General features: G+C 41.8%; 1 protein-coding gene across 6 annotated transcripts in view; it reads right to left on the bottom strand.

The window, feature by feature from the left end:
* NUP93 (nucleoporin 93) overlaps nt 1–25,559 on the bottom strand; it is an 81,826-nt gene that overhangs the window by 11,461 nt on the left and 44,806 nt on the right. For all 6 annotated transcript variants that reach the window (XM_037408995.1, XM_037408991.1, XM_037408993.1 and 3 more), the window contains 12 exons: nt 21,102–21,164; nt 18,637–18,765; nt 11,822–11,896; nt 9,826–9,915; nt 8,317–8,456; nt 5,947–6,079; nt 4,813–4,970; nt 2,894–3,059; nt 2,002–2,095; nt 696–887; nt 331–457; nt 145–217 (listed from right to left, as the gene is read on the bottom strand). In XM_037408995.1, coding sequence (XP_037264892.1) covers nt 145–217; nt 331–457; nt 696–887; nt 2,002–2,095; nt 2,894–3,059; nt 4,813–4,970; nt 5,947–6,079; nt 8,317–8,456; nt 9,826–9,915; nt 11,822–11,896; nt 18,637–18,765; nt 21,102–21,164 — 1,440 coding nt within the window. The remainder of the gene's footprint in view (nt 1–144; nt 218–330; nt 458–695; nt 888–2,001; nt 2,096–2,893; nt 3,060–4,812; nt 4,971–5,946; nt 6,080–8,316; nt 8,457–9,825; nt 9,916–11,821; nt 11,897–18,636; nt 18,766–21,101; nt 21,165–25,559) is intronic.

Below are 25,559 nucleotides of genomic sequence, written 5' to 3'. Positions count from 1 at the left end.
ATATGGTTGTTGTGAGATCTCCCGTCATCTAGGTCTGCAGCAGGCAGAAAGAGTAAACAACTGTTTAAGACTGTACTGTCTAATAAAGACTTCAGTGAAGAAATGAATGTCAGTGTGAGGAAGGCAAAACACGGTCAGACATACCTCTCTGCTTTCAATTACTATTTCACTAACGCAACGCAAGAACATACTCTCTCCTTGGCTGTCCTTCTCATTCCTACAAAACAAAGGGAAGGAGGAAGGTACTCCTGTTTCTGAGGACTTCCTAGATAAGAATAACTAAGCAGTAATAACTAGGAGAAAGATCTAGAGACGTATAGTAGCTCATACCTGAGAAAGTAAAAATACTGCAGAGCTTCCCTTGGATCTGTCGATTCAAACTTACGGGTGTAAAGCATCAGAAGCCGCACAAAATTTAGACGCCTGATGCCAGGAGGGTCACCAGCTTCATGGCTTACTGCAATGTCAGAAACAACACTATCAGAGAACCTAATGCCAGGAAATGTTTCTCTGATCTTCATCTCAGATTAGCCAGAGCCGTGATCCAGAGCTCTAATGCAACTAAATCAATTAACTTTTAGGAGACTGTTCTGATAAATGCTTTGATCAATTACATAGACCTGCAGCATCTGTGGGGTACTCGTAAGGGTTCAGAAAAATATTCCTTTATTGTAATGTAAATGTGCAGGACTTACATAGCTGTGCACTCTGCCCAGAAGATTTCAGGAGCAATTTTAACTCAAACAAGACCAATGCCACATGAACAGCATGACAACGCAAGCGCTCTGTCCGGAAGAGAAAAGCAATTGCAGCTTCAAACTGTGCTGTCAGGAACAATACTTGGAAGTAGAGGAAAGGCTGCTGGCTCACTGCAAAATGCGATTCACCTAAAAAAACCAACCAAACAAACAAACCCAAACACAACAAGAGTATAAGTGAAAATGATTTTGCAATCAGATATCACTGACAGTGGATGCTTCCTGTCACAGTGCATCACTATTGTTTACTCAGTGCCAACAGAAATAAACACTCCAGACAAAGCTGAATACCTAATCACACATCAGTGTCTTATCTACAACTGTTCCACTGCAAATACATCACAAAAGACCATAGAATAAAGACATATTCAGAAAGTGGAAGAAAACAAACAGTTACTCCAAGAAGTTCCTTTGTTCTTTTCAGACAATGAACCATCAACTCTGACAAACTGCAATAAATTCTTAAAGATGACAACTTTTCATCTGCATTTACACTTAAGCCAAGTGATACAAATAATGTTAAAACCCTGGATTTTCCTACTCAGTGACACCAAAGGTAGCTTATTTTATTTCTTTTCCACACATTTTTATCTGGGCGAGAGTGATGTTACAAACTAGAAGGCTATGGAGAAACAAATTCTGTGTGTTTTGGATAGTCCAATTGACCTAATTTTGACTGATTGGAAGATGATTACAGAAGAAGGTACTCTTTTGGGCTGTGGATGTTCCTAAATCATTCTGAAGAAGAAGGAGCTGTGATTTGGGTCCCCAGATAATTACTTGAAATTAGTAATATAAGGGAAACAATGAGCAACAGAGGCACACAGAGAAAAGCCTTGGAAATACATGCCTGCAATAGGTACTGATTGCTTTTCTGTTCTGTGTCCCAGAAGCTGGAAGTTTTGCTAAAAAACCTTAACATATTTATGGTGAGAGAATGCAATCCGTAACTTAGTATGGATAAAGTACAAATAGCAGCAGTGCTGCTCACAAATGAATATTCACTCTCTGGATTGCTGGGAAGACACATGGGGCTCATTCATCGTGTCTTTCTATTGTTACTGCTGTTGGTCTGCTGTTACTCTAGGGAAGCAAGCTGTCCACAAACAGCCGGAAGGCGCCTGTCACTGGTGGAGAGCTACAGGGTTATATGTGGAGTCGGGGGTTTGTGTAGTAATAGCTGGAAAGTGCCCTAAGCAGAAAAGCAGAGCCCCAAGTAACGTATGTCTTCGTGGTTTCTTACCATAATCTTCTAGCAGCTGCTTCTGGAACTGTGATAACGTTAGTCGGTCTTGTGGAGAACTTGCACTGTTGTCATCAAAACACACTTGGTTCAGCTAAAAAACAACCCCCAAAAAGAAACACAGATATTTCAACTTCCCTTTGCACAAGGGATGCACTCAGAAGTTATTTGTTCCAGCTGAACCCCTCTGAAGATTTGACCAACTGACCAGTCACAACATCAGGTCCACCCGTTGCTGCAAAGCTAACATTTAATGCAGCAACAGCAGAAACCCATGAAGACATAACCCGAGGTTCTCTTCTATCTGTCCATGCCACCAGACTCCAAAGCTGGGGCTCTGAATACTCACTAAGCAATAATTAAAAGCAGTATTTTTTTTTACCCAGTCTAAACAAATACACCATTGTACTCCCCCCTTTCTGATAATGGAGAGAAATGGGTATTGATCAGTATCTATCATGTCCCCACCAAAACCGTAAGGACTCTGGACTATAAAAAACACTGACAGTATCATCATCTGCCAATTGACACCAACATTTCAGACATAATCCATCCAGAAAGGACAATTCAAAGGATCCTCACTGTAGTAAGCTAGCACTACTTGTAAAAACAGCTGACAAAGCTCAGTGTCAAATGAAAAACATGACACTTCCAAAACCAAGCGCCCCAGATTAACACCTGATAGTACAGAGGGTATCAGAGCAGCCCTGGAACTCAGGTTCCCTGCCCTTCGCTATCGGCAAGGTCAAGTCCCATACACCACACTGATGCAAAACACCAGACCTAGCACTAGGGAGGTCAGCAGAGCAGTGCAGAAACACAATACCATCTCGCTCTGTTCCTAAAAAACAACCCCAAACAACAAACAACACAGCTCCAACACCACACTTACTTTTAGCCAAAGATAATCTTCTGTTTTATCAGCAACTTCACTCTGGTTATCTGTAATGTCACAACGGCCAATAATACAATAAACAGCTCTTTTGTATGGGTCAGTATTATTTCTCAGCGCTCGTCTGTAATGAAGACGCAGTTTATTTTCTGTGGCAGGAGATAGTCTAAGGGAAAAAAAGGAAAAAAGATTGAGGAAAGAGACATGAAACCCCCATCTTTCCCTGTATGAGGAAACCTAGATACAAATCAATGTAAATAGGCACATGCTCACAGCAAAGGCGTAACGACAGCAAGCACTCGCTGGTATTTCTTGCACTTTTTATTTGTATCTGTAGGTAAAAATTTTGCATGTGTGAATTTAAATGTGTAATTAAAGTTATGGAGGATCATCTTCAAAAACCCATTGCAGGAATAAAATATTAAAAAAAATCAAGTCAGATGACAGTCTCTTTAGGGGTGCATTAATATTGTGGTAGATGAGCTATTTTTGTCTAACTGGTATTTCATCGTTTCAGAAAAAGAGAGCACACAGTCTTTGGAACTCTTTGGGTTAGTAACCCACAAGTGAGCAGGTCATTGTACCATGAAATCTTTTAGGAAAGACACTTTCACCTTTATCATTAAATATCATAAAATGTCATGATGTTCTTGGTCATTCTATTTCTTGTACCCGCTTTTAGAGAATTTTACAGAATTGAATCAATAAAGTGCTCTCCCAGACCAAGACATTGTTTGGCGAAACTGTAGGCAGAGTACCTTTTCATAACTGCAATGAAAACCCGAATAAATCAGCTATACTGTATCTTATTAAAGCGTTTGTAATGAAAACAAATGCCAGTACCTTCACTAAGGCTTCTGGAACAATCTTATTATAATGAACGCTCCTGGAAGTTCTCTACAAACCAGGTTAATTTACAGAAAAATAACAAGGCATACACTATTTGTATACACTATTTGGCAAACAGCATTTCGATCCCCGCCCGCCCCCCCTCCCAGTTTGTGTTTATTTTTTTGTTAAGACATGCAAACTGATACAATCTTGCTCACATTTTCATACCTGAAGAGCCCCAATACATTCAACATACTGCAGGATGAGGGCTTCCCACATATGAATGACATTGTCACAGGCTGAGGTGGGGTATTACAGGTTCACGCCCCAGCACCTACCTGGGCCCTCCAGTTCCCCCCAGTTTCAGCCAGTACCTCAGCAATAAGCACACAGCTGTAACGCAATAGCTGACTGTGCGCTTGTTGGAAATCCACTGCAAGTGGAAAGATAACCTAGAACACCACAGCAGAGTTCAGAGCACACCTTGTGATGCACTAGCCCAACCGCCTGCACTCACAGAATCAGAAGTTTGGCCAGTGGCCTCCGTCAAGCGATGGGTAGCAAAAACTGGGAGAGGAGAATAAGCACAAGGAAGACGTGACAGCGAATGCCTCTAAAGGCCTCTAGCAAACACTACTTGCTTTTGTGGTGGGGCATTCTTACGAAAACAGGTATAGTAAAAAAGCACTCCCCAAAGGAAATTCAACTAAAATAAGCGATGGAGGAAATAAAAAGACACAGGATTTGTGACAGCAGACTAAATTTGATCTGTTGTATGCAGTATCCTACTGTTACACAGGGCAGATCCCATGGTAAAAAAAGCAAAGCTACACCACTATTATTTTTGAAATGTAAATTTTTGCGTCTTTTCAAACAACTCCTTCTCTATGGAGATTTCTACACTTCAAAGCCACAAATTATAATATGCAAACTTCTTACATGTAATTTAGGTAGGTAATATAAATGCCAGGCAGCCATCACCACCAGAAGAGACCTGAGCTTCTTATGTTTCTACCAAGCCACTGATTATATCGCTGCTCCACAGCAATCCCCACTCCTCACAAAGATCTTCCCTAGTTCCCAATTACCTTTTATCTTTACTGTGCATGTACTCCTGGAACCAGGTTTTAAACTCTCCCAGCTGGTGCTGTGCCCGTTTCACCACGTGCATGGCTGCAGTCAAATCTCCACAGCGCATGCAGTAGTAAATCAGTGCCCATACAGGATGGCCTTCCACCTCACCATCCTGAAAATAAAGCAAGAAATAATGATTTTTTTTTTTTAAAGCAGCATATTTGAGTTAAATTCCCTTGTCATTTCCCTCATTCATTATTTCTCCCTTATACCCACACATTAACTTTGGTAAAAAATTCTGTTTGTGTTACAGAAGCCAGAGGTCGCAAGGTTTAAGTCCTGTGAAAGCTGTGCACATCCTAGCAGCAAAGGATGGGATTTTTCTGCTTGCCCAGATTTCAGTTCAGACTATCCCAGAACTAGCATATGATACCTTCCCCACCCAGGAGGTGAATTTGGATTAGACCACTGAGCTACTGAAAACATTGGTACTGAAACAGAAAGACACCATAGTAATCATGGATCTCAGCAGGCAAGAAAAGGACAGGTAGACTCAGCTATGTAGTCTCCACCATTATATACTATTATTTCATTTAACTTTTCATTTTTCAATCCAGCCTGACTGTTTATCTGTTAATTTTTTAGGTGCACAGATATGTACTTTCTACTATGTGCAGGGGAGCAGGATTTTATTCAGATTCCTAAATACAAGGCTCAGGCTGCAATTCATATTAATTTATTACACATTTAGTCATCAACAGCCAGTGTCACCATCTTATAAGTGTAAAAAAAAAAAAAGGCAGCAAAACAGGGAGACTAGGTTACTGCTTTTTTGAAATATCATAATGTATTTTAATGCTTGCTTGTTGATCTCTAAAAAGACCACCGGAAGAGACTATAACTTCCAGAATTTAGAACTCAAAATACTGAGCACTACCGTGCTTCATGACTAGCTCTGAACTCAAAGCAATTTTGTCTACTATGTTCCATTTTCCTAATGAAAAATTCTAAAGAAGGGATAAGAGCCTGCTGCCCTAAAAGCAGCTTAAATAACGGACAAACCACTGGAGGCTGCACTAGTTTCCTGGCTGTGCTACAAACAGGTTTGTGTTATGTTTTAGCTCAGTCACTTAAAGCGATGGACATACCTGGAGACCAGGGACAGGCGCAGGGAGTTTGATGTTCAAGAAGCTGCGGACTAGTTGGTAGGTCCCTGGGACTCCCCCCAGCTGAGCCTGGTGCAAGTTTCCGAAGACGGTCACAAAAGTGTAGTTTTTGTAACTAAAAAACAACACAAGCAAAACAAATGTGAACAGACTGAAATATACTTGCTACAAAAACATCCACTGCCTTTCAGATCCAACAGAATTAGCAATTTAAAGCAAATTACCTTGATGTTCAAACATTACCATTACAACAAAACAAGGCAAAAATTTCTGTGATTAAGGAAAATCCTTGTATTCAGCAGTCTCAAGAGAATCCATGTTTGGAGCCTGTGGTGGACTGCTCCAGGTTCAACTCTCTATTATGAGGTTCCTCTCATTAGATTCTCCTAGTACTGCTAAACTCAATTACACAACTGGCTAAAAGCCTTTCCATCCTAATGCTTTAGGTCTCAATCCTGACACAGAAGCACAGTTAAACACCACGGATGTGTTTCTCTCTCCCCTCTGCCCTACAGACAAATACAAACCTTACGGCTGTGGACTTACCAGAAAGAACTCACAGAGAAAAAGAGAATTTAGAGGAAAATAACTGGTAAAGGCAGCTTTGAGAAAGGCTTCTAAAGTAACCCATCAAAGCCTCTAATCAAGGCAGATCAATTTAACAAGTATTCATGTTTAGAAGCAGGAGTCTTCAAAGTCTGCACACTGAAGGAATACTTATAAGCAGTAGCAATAAATTACATCAAGTTCTTTTTTCCTCTACAGCACACGATAGACTTGTGCCAGACTATAAAACTGAAAGGTTGTACTAAACATAGACAAATATCACTGTATCTCAATAACATTATGGCTAAGTTAAGCACACGCTCCGCAGGGCTTAAGATCACAGTTGCTCAAAAGCAACTAACGCAAGAACAGCTGGGAGCAGCATTACACCTCCTCCTCGTATGATGAGGGGCTGATGGGACATGGAAACATCCCAGTATTAGCCAATTCCTGCTAGAAAAGAAAAGCTTCAAAGCAAGACACAGGGTTTTGGTTATGGTTGGCTGGCTTTTTTAAATCATATATAATTCATATTATATATATACGTATATATATTAAAATATATATAACGTATGTATATATTTATATATAAATGTATATATAATATATAAATAAATAAAGTCCGAAGGGCCCAATTTCCACAGTTGTGAGGGTTGCAGGGGAACTATACGTAACTAATTCCTAATTTCAGTTAGCAACTAATGGCACTGTGAAAAAAAAAAAAAAAATCTAGCAAGTTGGATATTTGGCAAATTGGGTTGAGAGTCACCGGCTCATCACACACTGCTGAGACCGAAGAACTTGAAACAGAAGATCCTTCCGATGTGTCAGTTCATCTGCACACAGGCAGGTAGGCCGCCACCACCCCCGGGGTGACAACCAGGGCCAACGAAGTGTGGCAACCCACTGCTGGGGGCCAAGAAGAGGCTGTGCCAGGAGGCCAAAACTTCCCTTCCCAACACGTTGTATCAGCGCGCAGCACCTGCCGTGCTCAGATGCCAGATCTGTATCTGTAACAAACGCCCACGCACTACACTGCGGCTATTGTTTGCTCTCCGCTGCTGAACCAGCCTGCTGGCATTTCATCGGCAGCTCCTGGATAAGGGACACTGCCATACCCACATGTGCAGGGAATAGGTGATACAGCCATCCGGGGGATTCAGCCCTGGGCTGCTCCATACCCTGCAATTCTCCAAACATTTTCTTAGTCAAGGAGCTTGGACCTCTGCGATACTTGCCGATACAGACAGTAAAGCACTTTCCAGAGTCTCAAAATTATTGCTAGATGTCTCAGCTTCAGCCTCTTCACAGTTTACAAAAACATTCCAGTGTAAAATGGCATGATCAGACCCTGACTCACTGCACCAGATTTGTCCCCAGCACTGTCCTCACGTCCTCCCAGCACTAGCTGGTGACAGCTATCAGCAAGGGACTGTACAGAAAAGGGGAATTTTTTTGTAGAGGAGAAGCAGATCTCTTCCCACAAGTAAAAAAATCTTCCCATATCAGTATGACAGATATAGATTATTAAAGAGCAACATAGAAGAAAGAAGAAAAGGTCTTTGCATCTTCTAAACAACCTCCCCATGGATTCAAGGTCTTTTTCACTAGAAGAGCTTTTAATCAAAACAGTTTTGTACTCAAGTGGCTGCTAAGCCCTACACAACAGAAGAGACATGCAACAGACACTTCTGCAGAGCAGCACAAGGCAGCCAACTTGTTAATATTTTTGTGTGCATTACAAAGTCATTCCAGCCCACTGTTAGGAAATCTATTAAACTGCACTACCCAGAGCATTCACCTTACCTTTGTTCTAGGTAGCGCAGAGCCTGCCGCACGAACTCCATACACACCTCCGTGCTGGTCCGGACTTTCAAGGCATCACTAGCAGGAACCAGGGTAACATCAGTCATTTGTTTCACCATGGCCCACATCTCAGAGATGTTCTATAAACAAGCCATTCCAGGCAACAGTGATTAGTACAGAGATGAACCAGCAACGCTGTTTTGAGCTACGTGGTGGTTTTGATGCTTAAGGAAAGGATAAAAACTCAAGAGTGATGTCAGTTTAGATTTCCAGTGGAGACACTGGGCACAGTCATGAAAGTAAGCCACTTCTATCCTGCAGAATTCAAATCTCCCAGGCTTCTCTTTATAATTCTTGTGCAAGAAGATGGTTATAAATACCATACCTGCAATTGTCACCCAAGATTGACAGTGATTTCCAAAACTAGCCTGGGTACCTGGTGCTCAGCCTCCTTGCCCATTTCCAGTTCGCACTTCCCACTCAAATACCACAACAATGTCAGCTTTCCATATAAGCAACTGCTCTGGCTGCCGCTGGAAAGCTGTGCAATCAGCTGTGGTAAGAAATATCTAAAGGACACTGATCACTTGGACAAAGCTCATTTACGAAAAAAAGGTTGAAAACCATCCAAGTCTGCCTCATTCACAAGGACAAGATCATATCATTGTCTACAGGACTAGGGTATCCCTGCTGAAACAGCAAAATACTGAGAAGTAACAGCACTGTTAGCTTCAGCAGGGCAGGTGTTTGATCTTGGTGCTTCAAAGCAGCAAGAACATTGAAACTCACTGCGCTGTCCCTAGCAAAATGAACAGAGCTGCTCAAAGCAAAGATACACATCTATAATTCAGATCTGACTGAAGCATTTGCCCCTCAGCTTCTGAACACCTTTTTGCTCTCCCCATTTGCAACATTTTTTTCATGATGACTTGACCCTCCTGCAGTATACTCCTCCAGGCATTTCTCAAAGGTGGGAATTTTGTGCATTTGTTTTTTGGGGGGCGGATGGATCAAGACAATGCAATTGAAGGAGTGGGAAAAAAAAGAAAAGCAGGCAGCTCGTTGGTTTAAAGTCAATCCTAGGGGCTTTACGTTTTGCTATGGGAGCCTACTTAGCTCTAGCTGGGTATGATTGAAGATCCTTCACCTACATCTAAATACTTTCAAAGGATAATAAGAGACCACATTTTGAAAACCAAACACAACAGAATCCATATAAAATAAACAGGGTTTTTTTTCCCTCAACAGCTCATCACTCACAATGGCACACTGCGGTGAAATCAGGTTCTTTTCTTCCTTACTGCGTTAAGGAATTTTCACCATGACCAAGTTCATCACAGGTGGGCCCTGCTGTACTAGAGAAGATTCCGGTACTGGCTCTATGTTTTCTGTAGAGCCATGCAATTTTTTTTTGGCAATATCAGTATTTTTCCACCAATGTCAGCAGGCTGTTAATCACAGCTGAAAACAGATTAAATACATTTCCTTATGTTAACTCACTGGCTGTACCTTATCATCCAGTTCTGCAACAGCAGTGCAAAGGTCCACCAGGTTAGGCTGCAGATGTCCGTTCACTATCTTCTCATTATAAATATAAATCTGAAACATATTGAAAGTAAGCAAGTTTAACAATACGTATTACCTCCCCTCCCCAGACACTGCAGCAAAATCTGAACCAGGCTTCAAAAACAGCGTCCCCAGCAAGTCCCTTCTGCTTCCCTCCCACATGAGCCACTACTAATCCAACTCAGGAGGAACGGGTATCAGCACCCACCGGCTCCCACCACACACCAAAGCCCCAGGCCTGCCTGAAAGGTGGGCAGCAATCCAGCTGTCCAGGGGTTCTGCATGGCAAAGCACCACACTAAACACCCTGTTTAGACTAACTGCAGCTAATTGTTGGAGGACAAAGATTCAGAAGAGACCTGACAACCGGATGGCTGTGATAGTGCCCTGCACAGCAACCTCCTACCTGCTGACATGAAAGAAACAGCATTTTGCTCATTTGTGGCAGTATTCAGAGACATCTGACACAGGGAAATGAGAACAGAAACCTGACCCTTCAAAACATGCCCTTAAACATATATACACATGCACCCATCTGATTTGATTTAAATCTTGGTCTTAATTTAGCTGCTTCTACTATTGTTTATTCTACTCACAGCCCAAAGATCTTCCAGCTACATCTGAAAATCACCACCCTCAATGCTAGAAAGGCAATGCCATTATCCTTTCAGTCCCTTTCGCATGCATTACTTCTTCAACATGCCCAGCATGCAAACAAGATGCAGAGCTCAGGATTGCAACCAGAATCTAGCATCAGTGAAAACACATATATGTACGCACTGTGTTTCTGTGAAACAGTCTGAACTGTCCATGAAGAATAATTAATCATTTCAGTGTAATTAAAACATGTTTTGTGGCTGCTGATAAACTGAAACAGCACGGACTGCCTGATCTCCAGGAGTGCAGCTACCCCTGTGAACTAGTACTGCTACAGATGCTAGGCTTCCCATACCCACAAAACATCAAGGAATAATGTCAATAGCCTCAAAGTACAGACATAATTATGCTGTAAGGGAGACCCTTAATGCAGGTATGTTACAGTAGATATGAAACAAATTAATGTACTATTAACAACCACTAAACGACATTTAGTGCTTTACCAGCACAGTTATGCATCTTATTTTGTGATTCATTTCTTCACAGTTACCATAACTGAACACAGAGATAGAAAAATAGATGCACAAGCTGCTATCTGGCTCAGTAAAGACCGAGCCAATGCACACAACAACAGTAATTGTGTGCAAATTAGGCAACGCTTTGTCTATGTCGTTTCACACGTTTTTGAAAAAAATCAAGCCCTTCTTTTTCATTTTGTTTCCAACAGTGCTGGTAAACAGATCATCTCAAATAACAAAAGTAACAAATTGGTTATGTAAAGGTTTATCGGTTTTCCCTGAAAATTTTCAGAGGAAGTCTAATGCTACCAGACACGTTAATTCATCGCTGATGCACTAAAGCCTCTCATAAGCGATGCCATTAAAATGGGATGTAATTTGACAAACATCAGGATTAAGACTTCAGCCTGGTTTTTTTCCTACACGCACACATCAAAAAAGCCATCTCCCACATGTGAGAATAAAGGGAATAGAAAGTCTTAATTTGCGTACAAATATGCATTGACACCAATTAAAAAAAACCACTTTTTAAAGGTTAAAAGAATTTCAGTTTACTATACAAGCATAAGTGATTACTACAGTCATATATGGTGTTCAGGATCTCCTTTTGACAAAAGCATCCTGCAGCAGACAAATGAGTTAGAGTTCTAGAAAGTCAGGCTAAATTTCTATGTTTTCCAATTGCATTTTAACTCCAGGCAGCTATTTTCATGTTCTGCCTACCATGTCTTCTTACATGTGCTATGCTCACAGATCTTTATTTTCCCCATCCCCCTGTCTCTGTACAACACAATGTTTAACGATGTTTCTCCATTTCCACTCACCTGACGAGCATACGCCATCTCCACGCTGTCCAAAGAGCTGCGACCTGGAGGACCCAACTCCCCAACGTAGCTAGGCTGTTTAATGAGAAGCATATTATAAGAAAAAGCAGCAAAACCATACTCCTGACAAAAACAAGAAGAGAGTTTTGATCTACAGAGTAAAATGCACAGTCTCGCTGCAATACCTCATTATCTGCCCAATATAGCTTAAACCTTCTAACGTGACAGAAATCCTCCTTATTCAGTACACAAACCAGCCATTGGCTCTCTAGAATTAGGACATCAGTGTTTCTCCACAGCATCTTATAATTTTAATTCTTTCCTTTTGTTTCTTGAAAGGTTGCTTATTATCACATTAGTGTCTTGCTACAAAGCATCTAGTCTGAACCTCCAACACAGCAAGGAGACAGAAGCAATAGACCAGCTCAAGTGGACCCAGTCTAGCAAATCTGACACTCCAATTTTGTCCCAGTACCTTACCACAGACACAAAATGGGGCTCCAGCATTCTGTTATGGGCCAAAAAGCGCCCCACTGCTGGTCTGCTGCAGGAGGAAGAAAGATGCCATTGATACTCTGACTTGGAAGAAAAAAAAAAAAATAAAAATCTTTCTACCCACAGAGACTACGCCAGCATTGAGATCTCCCCAGTGTAGAGCAGAGAGGGACAGGTGATTGATTCATGGCATGGAAAATTCACACTTCTCTAAAACTTAAAATATAACATGCTTTATAAAACTTAAAATATAGCACAGAGCTATTCCTGTAAGCGTTCACTACAAATCACAGCTATGTTTTCAGCATAGCCACCACTGGACACAGACGCTCACCACTCCAGAGGAAAGAATACTCCCAATTAAGTAATACTCTGATGTTTCCTGCTTCCTAAAAATGTAATTCTTCATTTCAGCATTGAAAGTTCTGGGTTTGAAAAATAAAGTGCAGTTATTTTAAAAACAGATCCCTTTGAAGTAAGCAGTTCTTTAATATCAGCTTCTTCATAAGCGGTGCTACAGCCAATAGTGTTCTGAAGATAAAAGCAAGACAAGCTCAGTATAGAAACATGGTATTTATTATGAAGCCAGCTGACATAGCTGGGGCAAGCAGAGAGGAACAGACAAGCTTTCAGAAAAGCAAGCATGTTTTCAGGTCTGAAAATGAAACAACAGCCTTTGAATTTCAGACTTTGAACCCAAAAGCTCATTTGACTGTCCCAGGTGTAGCTGGTCTGATAAGATGATGTCACTTCTCCACACAAACCCTGCCCAGCTAACTTCAGGTGTCTGGCTCAGGTGCAGTAACGAGGATCTGAGATTGTTTATTTCCACCAGGAGAGAGGAAGCAAAGCACTAAGCGAAATACTGAAAGCAGCTGAGCAAACAGTGAGAAGAGGTTTGTTACCATGTAACCCAAGGCCATCCATATTCCTCTAAACTAGAAACAGTCACTTTCTCCAAGAAAGAGCAAGTTCATCTGCAGAGTTTTAAAATTAAGCTTTTTATCATCAAAGCCTGTTACAGCTAGCAGCACATCCTCACTGGCTGTTATGCTGCACCTTAGCAATTCTGTCAAACAGCTTTACTTACATCAGTTACCCAGGAATGTCAGTACTTTACTGTGTAGATAGGATCACCTTCGAGTATTGCTTAAGGACATGATCTAGTCTTTCCTGGAAGAGTTCAGTTAAATGTGACCAACTTGCTGCCTGTACAAAAACCACAAAGCCCAAATACAATGGAAAAAATAATTGTTTTCACTTTCAGTTTAATCAGCTTTAGAGTTCAGCCTTGCTGACACCTGTCAGGCTGCAGCACAGCAGGACCAATGTTCCTGCCATGACCTGGCTTACGTGGATTTCTGAGAAAGATCTGAGAAATGGTGTCATCATTCAGTTTGTTTCAAATGAGGATGAAATGCTGACAGGGTCTCCAAAAAAAATCTCTCTTTTTTGGGAACTGTATCCCAACTTTGAAATGAAATAATACAAATATATGAACTTCCAGACATGGTGCTGATCAGTCTAGGCACTGAACAGCGTCAAGTCATTCCCAAATGCTTACAGTTCTAATTTGGTATCGGTTTAACCCAGGTTACCTTCTACTGTGTAGGACCCCCTAATACTCGTGAGCATGTGTTTTTCCAAAGACAACAGCTATCCGCTGTCTGAGTCCAGCAGTTTTGATGAGGAAAATTTTCACAATTTAAAATTTAAAGACAAATAAAGTGACACAATTGCAGTGGCCAAGCAGCTGTTCCGAGTTAGTCAGGAATTTATACGTGAAGATAAGAGCACTGACCTCTACTAAGAAATTATAAGAACTTTGTGATTACTGCGTAGCATACAACAGTTATTACAGAATAAAAAAACTACTCAAGTTGTGTTTGTCCTTGATCTAGTGAAATATAAGTGAATAAGGTATCAAAGATGAACCTGGAAAATCCTTTAGAATTGCTGGAATTAGTTTATCACTGCATGAATTTCTCAGTAATAGTGCTATTTAAATTATGTCCAACCTGATTATAAACTCAGGTAGATGCATTTAGACCTTAGGTGGTATAAAAATGCCTCACAAAAAAACCCCAAAAGAAATCCAGCTTTTTCTTTTTGCAACTGAACTTACACTAAAAATATTCTTCACAGTCACTCTTAATGGATACTGATATTCAGAAGCATTTGCATTCTTCTTTCAGTGCCAAATCATCTGACACAAATTCCTTTAAACCCACCTAAAAACCGACAGATTCTTTGTTCTAAAGAACAAAGAAGCTGTTAAAGCAGGTTTCCTGGGAAACAGACATGATGGAAGAAATAGCGCTTTGCAGCCTTCCCCTATGCTGTGCCAGATAAATTGCAGAGTTATTTAAAGTAACACTAAATTATGGACGTTGTCATTAATTACTGATGAGGTTTCATCTTCTAAAGCAAGTGAAGAAGGGTACATTTTGACTTTGTGTCACTTTTCAACCAGTGCCCAAATACCAGAAACATAAGGACTGAGGCTTTGTTTTGTGAATCTGGTTCCTTTTTCTCCTGCTGCTGCTTTGCAGCACTAAAAAGCATCCACGTGGCTGCCACTCCAGGGAGAGGTGTGTGACTGATGAGTTAAAACCCACAGGTAAGGATCTGAATTCAAACGTGCACGCCAGAAACCAAGTAGTAACTGCTCAGGGGGTTAGGTTTTCCTTTTCTATCTCCAATTTTAAATTTTACCCCAACCATCATGCTTTGAGGATCACTTATTAACAATCTGCCACAGCTGAGAAACGCCACATAGAAATTAAATCCTTTAAATGCCCACTACTGACTTGGCACTTCAGCAAAGGAAAAACTTCAGGAACTCCAGGATTTGTCTTGCTTTTCTTATGTTTTTCTTTCCTATGCCAAGAACCATGGAAGCAAGCTTATCCCCTATTTTCTCCATCTCATACTTGCATTTCATCTTTGAATTATTAAACTTAAAAAAAAAGCGCTAGTTCACTGAACAATCTCATGGCTGTGCTAAAAGGCAATTTCAAAAGGAAAACCAAAGCAGTGAGTCAGCATGGGGAAGGCCATTTCCACTCTTCACCCTGAACAGCAGAAATGGAGAGTTGTGCAGGCAATCCTTCTGTAGCTACGAGCTAAGGGGGGAGAGGGATTTGAGGGTGGGGGAGGATATCCTTTGGTGGCTAGTCAGAACTTACCAAGTTTTCAAGCAAGGCAAACGTTATGAAAGAGATGTTGAGAACAGCAGCTAGGTGCATATGAGAAGAATCGTGTTTCAGGTCAGGTTCTTAAGCTTAACTGGAGCAGCGAAAAGAAAAAGTGGGTAATGCACAAAGGACTGCAGAAGCCAAGCGCACACACACATCTATCTTTCTGCATCTCTAATCTCATACTGCTTAAACGGCTTATGCTGTTTTTATCAACCACATTTGCTTCTCTCCCTGCCCTGAATTTAAGTCTTTCCAAAACATTCTTCAGAACTGTAATATTCATTCTGAATATTATCCATTCGTGAAAGCTGCAGCTATACTGCACTGCCGTCACATGTTTATCTTTTAAATTCATTTAGCTTAACGATGCTGCTTTCCAAAGGAGTCCTCCTTCATTTGTACTCAGCCAAGCATTCAGCCTCTCTTGCACACCAAACTGCGTGCATATAAAGATGCATTATTCATCACCCTCATATGCATATGCGCATTCCTCAGCAGAAGTCTGGGCAGACATTTTGTCAGCACTCCAAATGGCTTGGCCAGTAGATGCAGTGAATAACTAGGCAGGAGACCGAGCTGGAGAAACACCATCAAAACACACTGCGGTGCAGCGGGGGAGCAGAAAGCATCTTGCAGTCCTTGCGATTTAAGGGATATGAAGACATGATACAGTGGGGCAGAACCGAAACAGAGAGCAACACTGTCTCTGTCACTGCAGGAGCAGGTTGCTTGACAGCAGGAGTTGAAGTTGGGGTGGGAGTGGAAGAAAGAAAAACCTGGAGTAACAGGACAAAAGAAATGCCTCAGCACCTAGTGGAACAAGACTCGGAACAAACACCTTGATAGCGTAGGTGTTCGATACTTTCAAAACAAAACTCAGGTTTTCCTCCAAGAAGCATCTTTTTATTAGCTCTGTTTTTCCCTTACAGGAAGAAGGCCAGGCTGGAGGACAAGGGGGAGCAGAAAACCCTAATGGCACGTCCTGCGCTAGGTTCTTTGAATCATGAGCTTTGCCTGTTAATTGGTCTTATTTCCATGAATAATGTGTTGGTATTTCACTCTGCCCAAATTAGCTTGCCCAAAGCTTGAGAATTGGCTCGCAGGCAGACCAGCCCCCTGCTGTGTTTGGATCTGTGCCTTTTCAGTTGATTCTCCATCTCCAGAGGATATCAATTAAACCTCTACTATATTCTACAGGCTGTGTCTGTTTGTGTCAAACACACAAAAAACTTATTTGACTGGAACAAGGCTTTAGAAGAACAACCTGCTGTGGGGAGGTTAGATAACAGGCTTTTAACACAGTAGATGCACTTCAAACCTCTCAGACCTCAAGACCTTTGACTTCTTGAGGCTAAGACTAGAATATATCAAGGATTTTAAATGCTCTTGAAATGACATACTGATACTACAAGTGCTTTGAAACGGAGAGTGGAGCATTACTGAGCAATAGTGTATATTGAGTCTTTAAACTCATTCATGAAATACATTAGAGGGGTTCCCTCCCCCTTCCCCTGCTCCCTCCCACCAATTTGATGCTTGGCATCTCTAGTGCCATGGACCAGGGGTAGGGTCCATTTGACACTGTAACACCAGAAAAGGGGATTTACCTTTCCAGAGTAGGTTATTAAATTGCTTTTCCTAGCAGTTAATATCCACAGTTCAAAAGGAAAACCCCATACCAGTAACTCACACACAAATCAATGATGTTACAAGCTATCAGAATAGCTGCCAAGTCTTCAGACTCACATCCTAAAATAACAGGATAGCTGTTCCTAGTTTTAAATGAACTCAGCCTGCATTTTTTAGTATTTCTAATACTGGAAAGCTGGACAACCTTCTGAGAAGTCACAGTAAAGTATCAGTAAAATACTTTCTGGGGAAGGCAGCTTCTATAAAAATATGTATGCTAACTGGGATTAACCTATATTTAAAAGAACAGTAATCGGAAAGGGACCTTTCATTAACAACTTTAATTATTTCCAAATCCCTATACAGGTCATACCCCATTAACACCAAGGGCTTTTTTTATTTTAATGTACTTCACAGCTCTATAAGTCATGCCAATGAACAAGAATATTTTTTTTTTTTTTTAAAGGGAGGGGTGAGGAACATGGCTATAAAAAACTGGGCCTGTTTTCTGGCCTGAAAGCACAGCAGCTTGTATTCCCCCACCCCTATCACCTCTCCTCTCAAGGTTACAGTCTTCATGGAGCATTGCGGAGGGGCTGTGATAGGGGTTTGTGCTTCAGGGATCTCAGCTGAGGTCTGATGCCTCTAACTCAGAGGGGTGGAGTTCCCACAACTCTGCACCTAACTGTGCTTTACTCAGGTAACTGTAGCATTGTCTGTAAGAGAACAAACTGTCAAATTTTAAGTTGTAAGAGAAGATAAGGAATGTTTTACATTGCTCATCAATACCTTCACATGTTAAACACAGGGTCAGTCTTGTCCAAAGAATTTGGTCACTACTGGATTAACTTCGAATTGCTGAACACTAGAGGTCTTAGCAGCACAAAATTTTAACCTGCACTGCATGAGACAGCAAGGTAAAAAGGAAAGCATCATCTTTTATATTTTTTTTTTTTTTTTTTTTTTTTTTTAAGAGTACTGATCTGGTTTTGCCAAGAAACCTGACTTCCATCAGCCTCCTAAGAAAAGCCATAAATCGTGGCTAGCACACAGTGATCAGGGAAAGAGCTGCCTTAAGACCCATGAATGAGCAGAGTTGCACCTGAGAAACTGTCTGGTCTCCTCAGTATTGCAAAGATTTCCTGAAAGTGAAGTTCACCCCAATGTGTCTTCTGTCCCCTGGATAGATTAACCTAATATGTGTTAATGTGACTAAGTTCCCAGCTTGCACATATGTTGCTTAAAACATAGCTTCAGCAACAGGGGCTCCATTGCCTGTACCCATCAGTCAATAAAAACAATCATCAAGGTTTGATATTTTGCTAGACAGCATGCTGCTACTCACAGCCATTCTGGAATTAAATAGAGATTTGGCATTTCTCATTTCCATAGTTGAAGCCATAGAATAATGCAGAGGTGGTTTCAGCAGTGCTGAAGTGCCAGTAGCATACATGCCGTGTGTGAGCACAGTGTTTAGAAAGACAGAGATACCTCATTTTCCTGGGTGAAATCAAGAGCATCTTCCCCTGAGGCAAGCAGAGTATGAAGAATCCTTTGTTTCACCTGTTCCCATTCAACCAGCATCGATTCTCGGTGATACTCCTCAGCCATAGCAAAAGTCTGTTGGTGAAGAACAACAAAGAGCTAAGGAACATACAGAAACACCAAACAGCCTAGCTCTGCTATTAATAGACCAGCTTAAAAATGAAACAGAAAATAGCAACTAGATGAAGCAACCAGGTCAGCCCTCAAGAGCTAATGATGTGCTGCATATTATTTTAACAGGCTTCCTGTTCAGGTACGAGGGGATTCAGAAAGCAGGTGTGTGCAGAATTAAGACAACTCTCACATACTCCCAGCTGGTAAAGCAGAGAATCTGTGTCTCTTCCATGGTACTGCAATACACACAAACTTAGCAGGCTGGAAATCGATAGGCTTCTTTCTTTAATTTGGCAGCATGCACACAATATCCAGGTCATCACTGATCCGCGCCATTTGTTGAGACTAACTTCTCTAATGGCAACTAGCTTTTCACCTCCCTGGAGGCTGTAAGGGTTTGACTTACTGCATTCTTAACAGAGCTGTGTGTTTATTGCCCGTATTTCATTTTCAGGTCTTTACCAGTATGTTTTTCTTTTAAATGGGAAATATGATAAAATAAAAATAAAAACATTAAATAAAATTAACCAGTGCCAAAGAATCAGAAACTCTCTTCAGGAACATAATCCAGGAAAGCACATAGAAAAATCATATCCCACAAAAAACCCGATCCTTTTACCTTTAAAATAGCTGATGTGCTACAGCACCTTCAGATCCAACCAGGGAACTCATGGAAGGAAACCGCTTTTCCCCACAATATTTTTTATTTTGGCAATAGCATTAGGATAAAGAAGATGCTTCACTACTTTTCCTGTTGTTGTTGGGATGATGCTAGCTAGCAGCCTCAGGTATACCAGCACAGGAAATAGTGTTTCTACTAATTCTAAACAGAGAATTGGCTGTACTGGATCTTCCACTTCCTTCCCCTTCCCAACCTTCTCTGCCTTTCACATAGCTTTGTGCTGCTGCAGTATACACAACAATGTCTTGGTCGGCAGAGTAAATTTTTCATCTTATTACAGCCCACTGTTAGGATATTGCTAATTAAGGGGCAAAACTTTCCCCAGTTATAAATGAATTGATAAAAGACAGTGACATTTGGCAAACAATTATGGTGCATGCCTGTAACTAGAGCATAAGATTTGTGATTCTTTGGTTTATCAGATGAATTCACTTTATACTTTCATGGTAGAATACAGGTCTTAACTTTACCTTCACTATAATCATTTCAACAGTGTTTTAAATATGCTTCAATAATTACAGTATAATTATACGTAACTAAAATAATTTAATAATGCTTAAGTACTGTTTCTCATCATTTGAAAGAAACGCAGGTTCAGTTCTAAACCCGATGCCCCAAGTGTACATGGGGGGAAACAATTGTAACACAAGCACTAGGAAGCATGCAGTGACATTTCCAAGCAGCAGTTTTAAGACAAACAACAGGAAGCATTTTTCCACACTGCATAATTCAATTGTGGAAATCGTTGCCCCAGAACACGACAGATACCAAAAGCATAAATAGATTCAGAAACAGGATCAGATGAATTTCACATCACAAAACAACTTCCAGCTCAGAAAAATCTTTACAACAACTACTTGCTTGGAGGTGAAGAGACAGGAGATGAATGGGGGAAGGCTAACTCTGTATTTTTTTCTTACAGACTCTCTAAGTACTAGTCCCTTTCAAGGGAAGAAAACAGGACTTGGCAAACCCTGAGCCTAAGCCATCACTCTTACTTTCTTACTGCAGCATTTTCCATTGTACTGCTTAAAAAAACCTGGGGTTTTTTTCCTTGCACAAGAGATCTCCTTTGGACAATGTGATGCAATATGGTGTTGGGCTGTTCTACAGACACAAGAATTAAATCTTGCAGCATTCTGGCTGCACAGGCCTGAATGTGGTCACGTGTATTTCAACAACTCCTGCAACCTGTAGAAACAGCTACAATAAATACACTGGATGTCACCACTGCATGGGAAGTCAGTGTACAAGGCATCACTCAGAGCACAAAAGGAAATAAACCCTATGTCCTAGGCATCATCACCTCTAGAAAAGGCAGCATTGACATGGAGAGGATTGGAGCGAGTGTGCTGTGTCTTAAGAACAACAGCTTCTCTGTTCAAACAGATTTAACACTGTGAGCCTCCTGACCCTACAGAATACTGCAGCTGAAATACAACTGACTAGTATTTCTTCCAGAAATTCTAAGCAAGCATTTTCTAATGTCTAATTTTTCTATATTCTCAACACATTCCTCTTAAATTCCACTAGTTTATTAAATATCTAATTTATTAGTTTCCCCCTTGCCTTTTTTTTTTTTAAAAGGAAAAAGTGGTGCTTGCTTCTAACTTACCCTCTTCCTAGACTCTTCAATGGCTGACAGCAATGCATTATCTTTTTCATTCTTCAGGAATCCCTGCAGAAAAGGAGAAACGGAGCTTCAGTCAAAAAAAAAAAAAAAAAAGCCAGCCTTGCACGAACATCAGATACATATTGTAGTACTCAGCTCTTTCAACTCTGGGAAGTGCTCAGAGCTCTCTCCAATCCACTCCCGAGAAGTTTAAAGGTCACTTTACTTCACCAAAGGTACAGCAAGATGCCCATACAGAGCAATGTGAAAATGAAAATACATTAATCCCCTGTTTTAATATGCATTAAATCCTAGTGAAATGTCCTGCTTCTATTCTCTTTTATTTCTGTGTCCCAGCAGCTGCTTCCTCTTGCTCTCCATTTGAGGGAGCTAGGATGAAAGCTGGTAGGAGCGATAAGCCAAGATAAGATTGTTGAAGTTGAGTGTGTGTGTGTGGGGGGGGGGGAGAAAAAAAAAAGGTTTTGACTTGGCAGCTTCAGGCAGGAGTAGAGCTCTCGGAGGCCTGATAGGAACTGTGAAAAAGAGCCTTAAAAATAGTCAGTTGAGGAAGAATGAAAGTAACTAAACAGTTGGAGAGCATACAGGAAAAGTTTACCACACAGCCTCTATCCACACATACAGCTTAACTGGGTAAAATACATAGGAATTGCATTTTTAATTTCGAGTATATCAAAACTCCTATCTCAAATATGTTTTGCATTTTCACTGTTACCTCACCAAACAACAAACCAACTTGATCTGTGCTCCTGGACTTCAACTTAATCATTATTCAAATCACAGAAAAGGAAAAGAACCTTTGATTCCCTCTGAAGTAATCAACTACAACATCATCAACTCTGTTAAGTGCTAGTATCTTAAAGAGTCTTTACACTTACACCACAGCTCTAGAATTAAGAGCCACCAACAAACCCAGGGAGTGGGAATTCGATGTACCACACTTCAGGCTTTTCCAGTGAGGATACACAACTGCAGCTGTGTCCGACCAAACTTGTCAGGAATCAGAAGGCTTTTGTGCCCTTTGTTCCCCACACTTTCCTGCAAAAAAACGGCTCCTGCCCCAACAATCTGACAGTACTGGTATCAATCCAAACAACCTAGGTAGAGCCCAGGATCTCCAGGGGAGCAGAGATCCTGTAGCAGGAGAGAAACTTGCTGTCACAGGGATTTTGACCTTTGGGGAAAATATATTTATGGTAGCTCTTCGAAACAGTCCTGCAGGAGTCCTACACGCAACCACAGGTATCACAGATTGCTCCTTACACTGGGAGATGAGGAGGGTTTGAAATCTGCCCCAGCTGAAGAAATCTGGCAGGAGACTCTGTCGCAGAGGTGTGCTGCCTGCCTTCCGGCTGCACAGCACCAGTATGGAAAGAAAGGACACTGCACCCTTCCCTTCTGAAATATGTAGAACAAGCATTTACAGTACAGGACAGCTTGTGACCCCCTTCAGCTGGAAATAGGAACGTGACCCCTTTCTGTACACCAGATAAAGAACCAACTGCCATCTTCCCGAGACAGGCGTGCGACAGTCCCCCCAGAATTACATATGGAACAGAGCAGCCACTTCCACACAGCCTATTCTTCATTTCATCGCCCGCCATGGCCTGCTTTATTTTTAGACAATGCCCACAGAGGAAACGCAGTTGCGATCTGAAAAAGGGAAGCTAAATCCAGATCCTTGCACATGTCTGGGGACCAACTATTACAGCAGCTGTCACCAAGGCAAGGGCTGCCGCAGTCACCTAACTGGGCCAAGACCCAATCTCGGCTCCGCGCCAGAGAGCTAGAGACATGGCTTTGTAAAGTTTGTCCATATCTGCACGGATGGAAGGACTTTGGGAAGGCAACAAGTTCTTTTTTATTTTTTATTCTTATTTATTTATTTCCCCACCTCCAACCTATATTGGAGAAAATTATCTGGAATTATAACAAGCAGTGCTTCTAGACCTTCAAAGCACAAACCTACGAGCAGGAGACACAGCCACGTTTCCGATGGTAGGGATCTGATGCTGCAGAGAAACACGCTGTGTTTACCGTACCCTAAAAATGCTGCTAATTTTACAGGCAAAAAAAGCCCACCACCTCTAAGAAGCAGACCTACTGCTATGTGAATGTGATGGAAGGTGCTGGGCACACCGAGGCAGGCACCACAGCTTGCAGAGGTCCTGGGTGCCCTGGCTCTCTGCTTGCTTCTGCGAGTACTGGGCTCCTGAAAGCCCCGAGAGACACAAGTCCTACCTTACTGCCCTTGGTCCTCCCCTTTCTCCTCGGAGGGAACGTGTGCCCTGAACTGAGCATGAACCTGCCTAGAAAGGTGCGTGGCAATGACAGCAATCAGTAGAGTAAATTAAGATGTGCTTGAACTTCCCTTGAAGTCAGTAAATCCAGGCTGAGTATCTTGCTTAATGAAACCTCCCAGCTCCCAGAGAGTTCACTAGGTCCGTTTAAGGGATTACATTACACCAAATGCCAATTAGGAGAGATGATAATTGTCTTTTTCAATCTCAAAAACTACTGCTTTAGCAAACAAAAATCCCCACACATTCCAAATAATATCTGTAATGCCTCACTGAGGAAAGGTACATTTAAAAAAAGGCCGCCCTATGCCTCGCGCTAACCATTATGACTGTAGCATCACAACTGCTGCTTCAGTTAATTACAGGCTAATTGTTAAACCTCAGAAGAAGGAGTTTCAGTAGCTGATGCTGGGGCTCCCGAGACTGCTTCTGCTTAGTCTGGCCAAACAAGAGCCCCTGGGGTTATCACTCTAGGCTTTGGTGGCCATAATTGCACATGTTAAGAAAGTGAGGAGTGCCCACAGCTGCTCTAACGGTATTTACTCCCTGGATTCATTGCATTGCCACCTAGTGGTGCACTAGGTTTGGACACCGGACATTTGCATTTCACAGATGTATATAAATGCACACAAACATTCACCTGCCATAAAAAAAACCCCAGAGCTCTCTGGAACAAGGATGGGAAGAAAGATGGAAGAGAGGTGCTTTACGCTGGAGAGTTTTGGTCCTCAAAAATCCCAGGCCACATAACAGCTTTAAGGGTTCACTTATCTCTTAAGTCTGGGCCTCGAACAGCGTCGGTTGTGCTCACCGAGTTACATCTGTCCTAAAAGCTTTCTGCAGTCCCAGAGGCAAGGTTTGACTTTGCCACGAACGCTTGCAGACTGTAACAAGGATACAGAGGTACAGCATTTGGCACGTGCAGGGAGTACACGACCCATTATCGAAGGAGCTGCCCTCTCGGGGGAGATGCTACTGATTGTACAACGAGCAGTAAGACACTGCTTCCTATTTGGTATCCAAAGAGAGAAGCAGGAGGAGAACAGAGATACTGTTAGGAGACAAAGGGCTATTGCACAGCGGCAGATGGCAAAGATAGGAATAGCTAACATGAGCATCACTAAAACCTCAGAGGTGAAATCCTCACCTTGCAGTTCATGCACAAGCTCTGCCGTCACAGGGATCCCAACTTAGCCTGGATTTTGCTTGAAAATTAAAATTTCTCTTATTTCCCCAAGGCAGGTTTACACAAAAAAGCTCCTAGAGCCCTAACGTCATGCCATGCTGTCCTGTTTCAGCGAGTGGCATTTAAATTTTTTCTCTGTTACTGTGGAACTCCCACACATTATTCCTGTGTCTAGTTTGGAACGGAAGCAGTCCAACTCTTCTCCATTGCAGGTTCTCTGCAACACACACTGCTGAACATTTCCTACACACCATTTGTACAGTATCTGATGAGATGGTGTTTGCAAAACAGGGACCCAGGCACAGAAATACACCCACTCTCCCACCTTCAGGTTCCCATTTTCCAGCTAGTCCCACTTATTCTTACACATCTACTGTCTCTCTGTATTTTTCCCCAGTACATTCCAGTTCGTCTTGGATCTCTTACCCCTTGGATTCCAGTCTGATCCTCTCCTCTCACATGTTCCCCCCTCTGCTCCGCCTCACTCCAGGATGGTTTGCACAAGTGGCCCCACTAGTGGAGGGGCAGGACCCCTGGGAGGCCGCGCCACTTCCCTGTTCTCACCGTGCTCCTTGCTCCACTGTCATTTCTCATCCTGGGCAACCGCTGCCTGACATCGGCTGATGTGACAGGAACTGGCACCTGCCTTGCTCCAGCCTGAATTCCAGCAAGAAAGTGTTCCAGTAACTAATTCATTATCAGTACGAAAGGGCATGCATGCACTGATGGCCTCTTTTTGACAGGAGATTGAAAGTCTCTTCCATTTACCGCAGTAAATGAGGTTAGTAAACTCTTTCCTGGCTGATAGAAGTCTCTTAATTACTTCCATCAGCCAGGCCATACTTTTAATACTTGATCTTAGTATTCAAGCTGTCAAGAGAAGGCGCATGTTGCCAAATAGTATACGGAGGCCTTGGATGTTGACAGCAATGCTTACTTTTTCACTGGCAGGGGAAG

The sequence above is a fragment of the Falco rusticolus genome, chromosome 15 (assembly GCF_015220075.1).
Source record: "Falco rusticolus isolate bFalRus1 chromosome 15, bFalRus1.pri, whole genome shotgun sequence".
NCBI classification, from domain to species: domain Eukaryota; kingdom Metazoa; phylum Chordata; class Aves; order Falconiformes; family Falconidae; genus Falco; species Falco rusticolus.
Note: the sequence above shows the minus strand (reverse complement) of the source record. Positions and strands in the feature narration are given on the sequence as shown.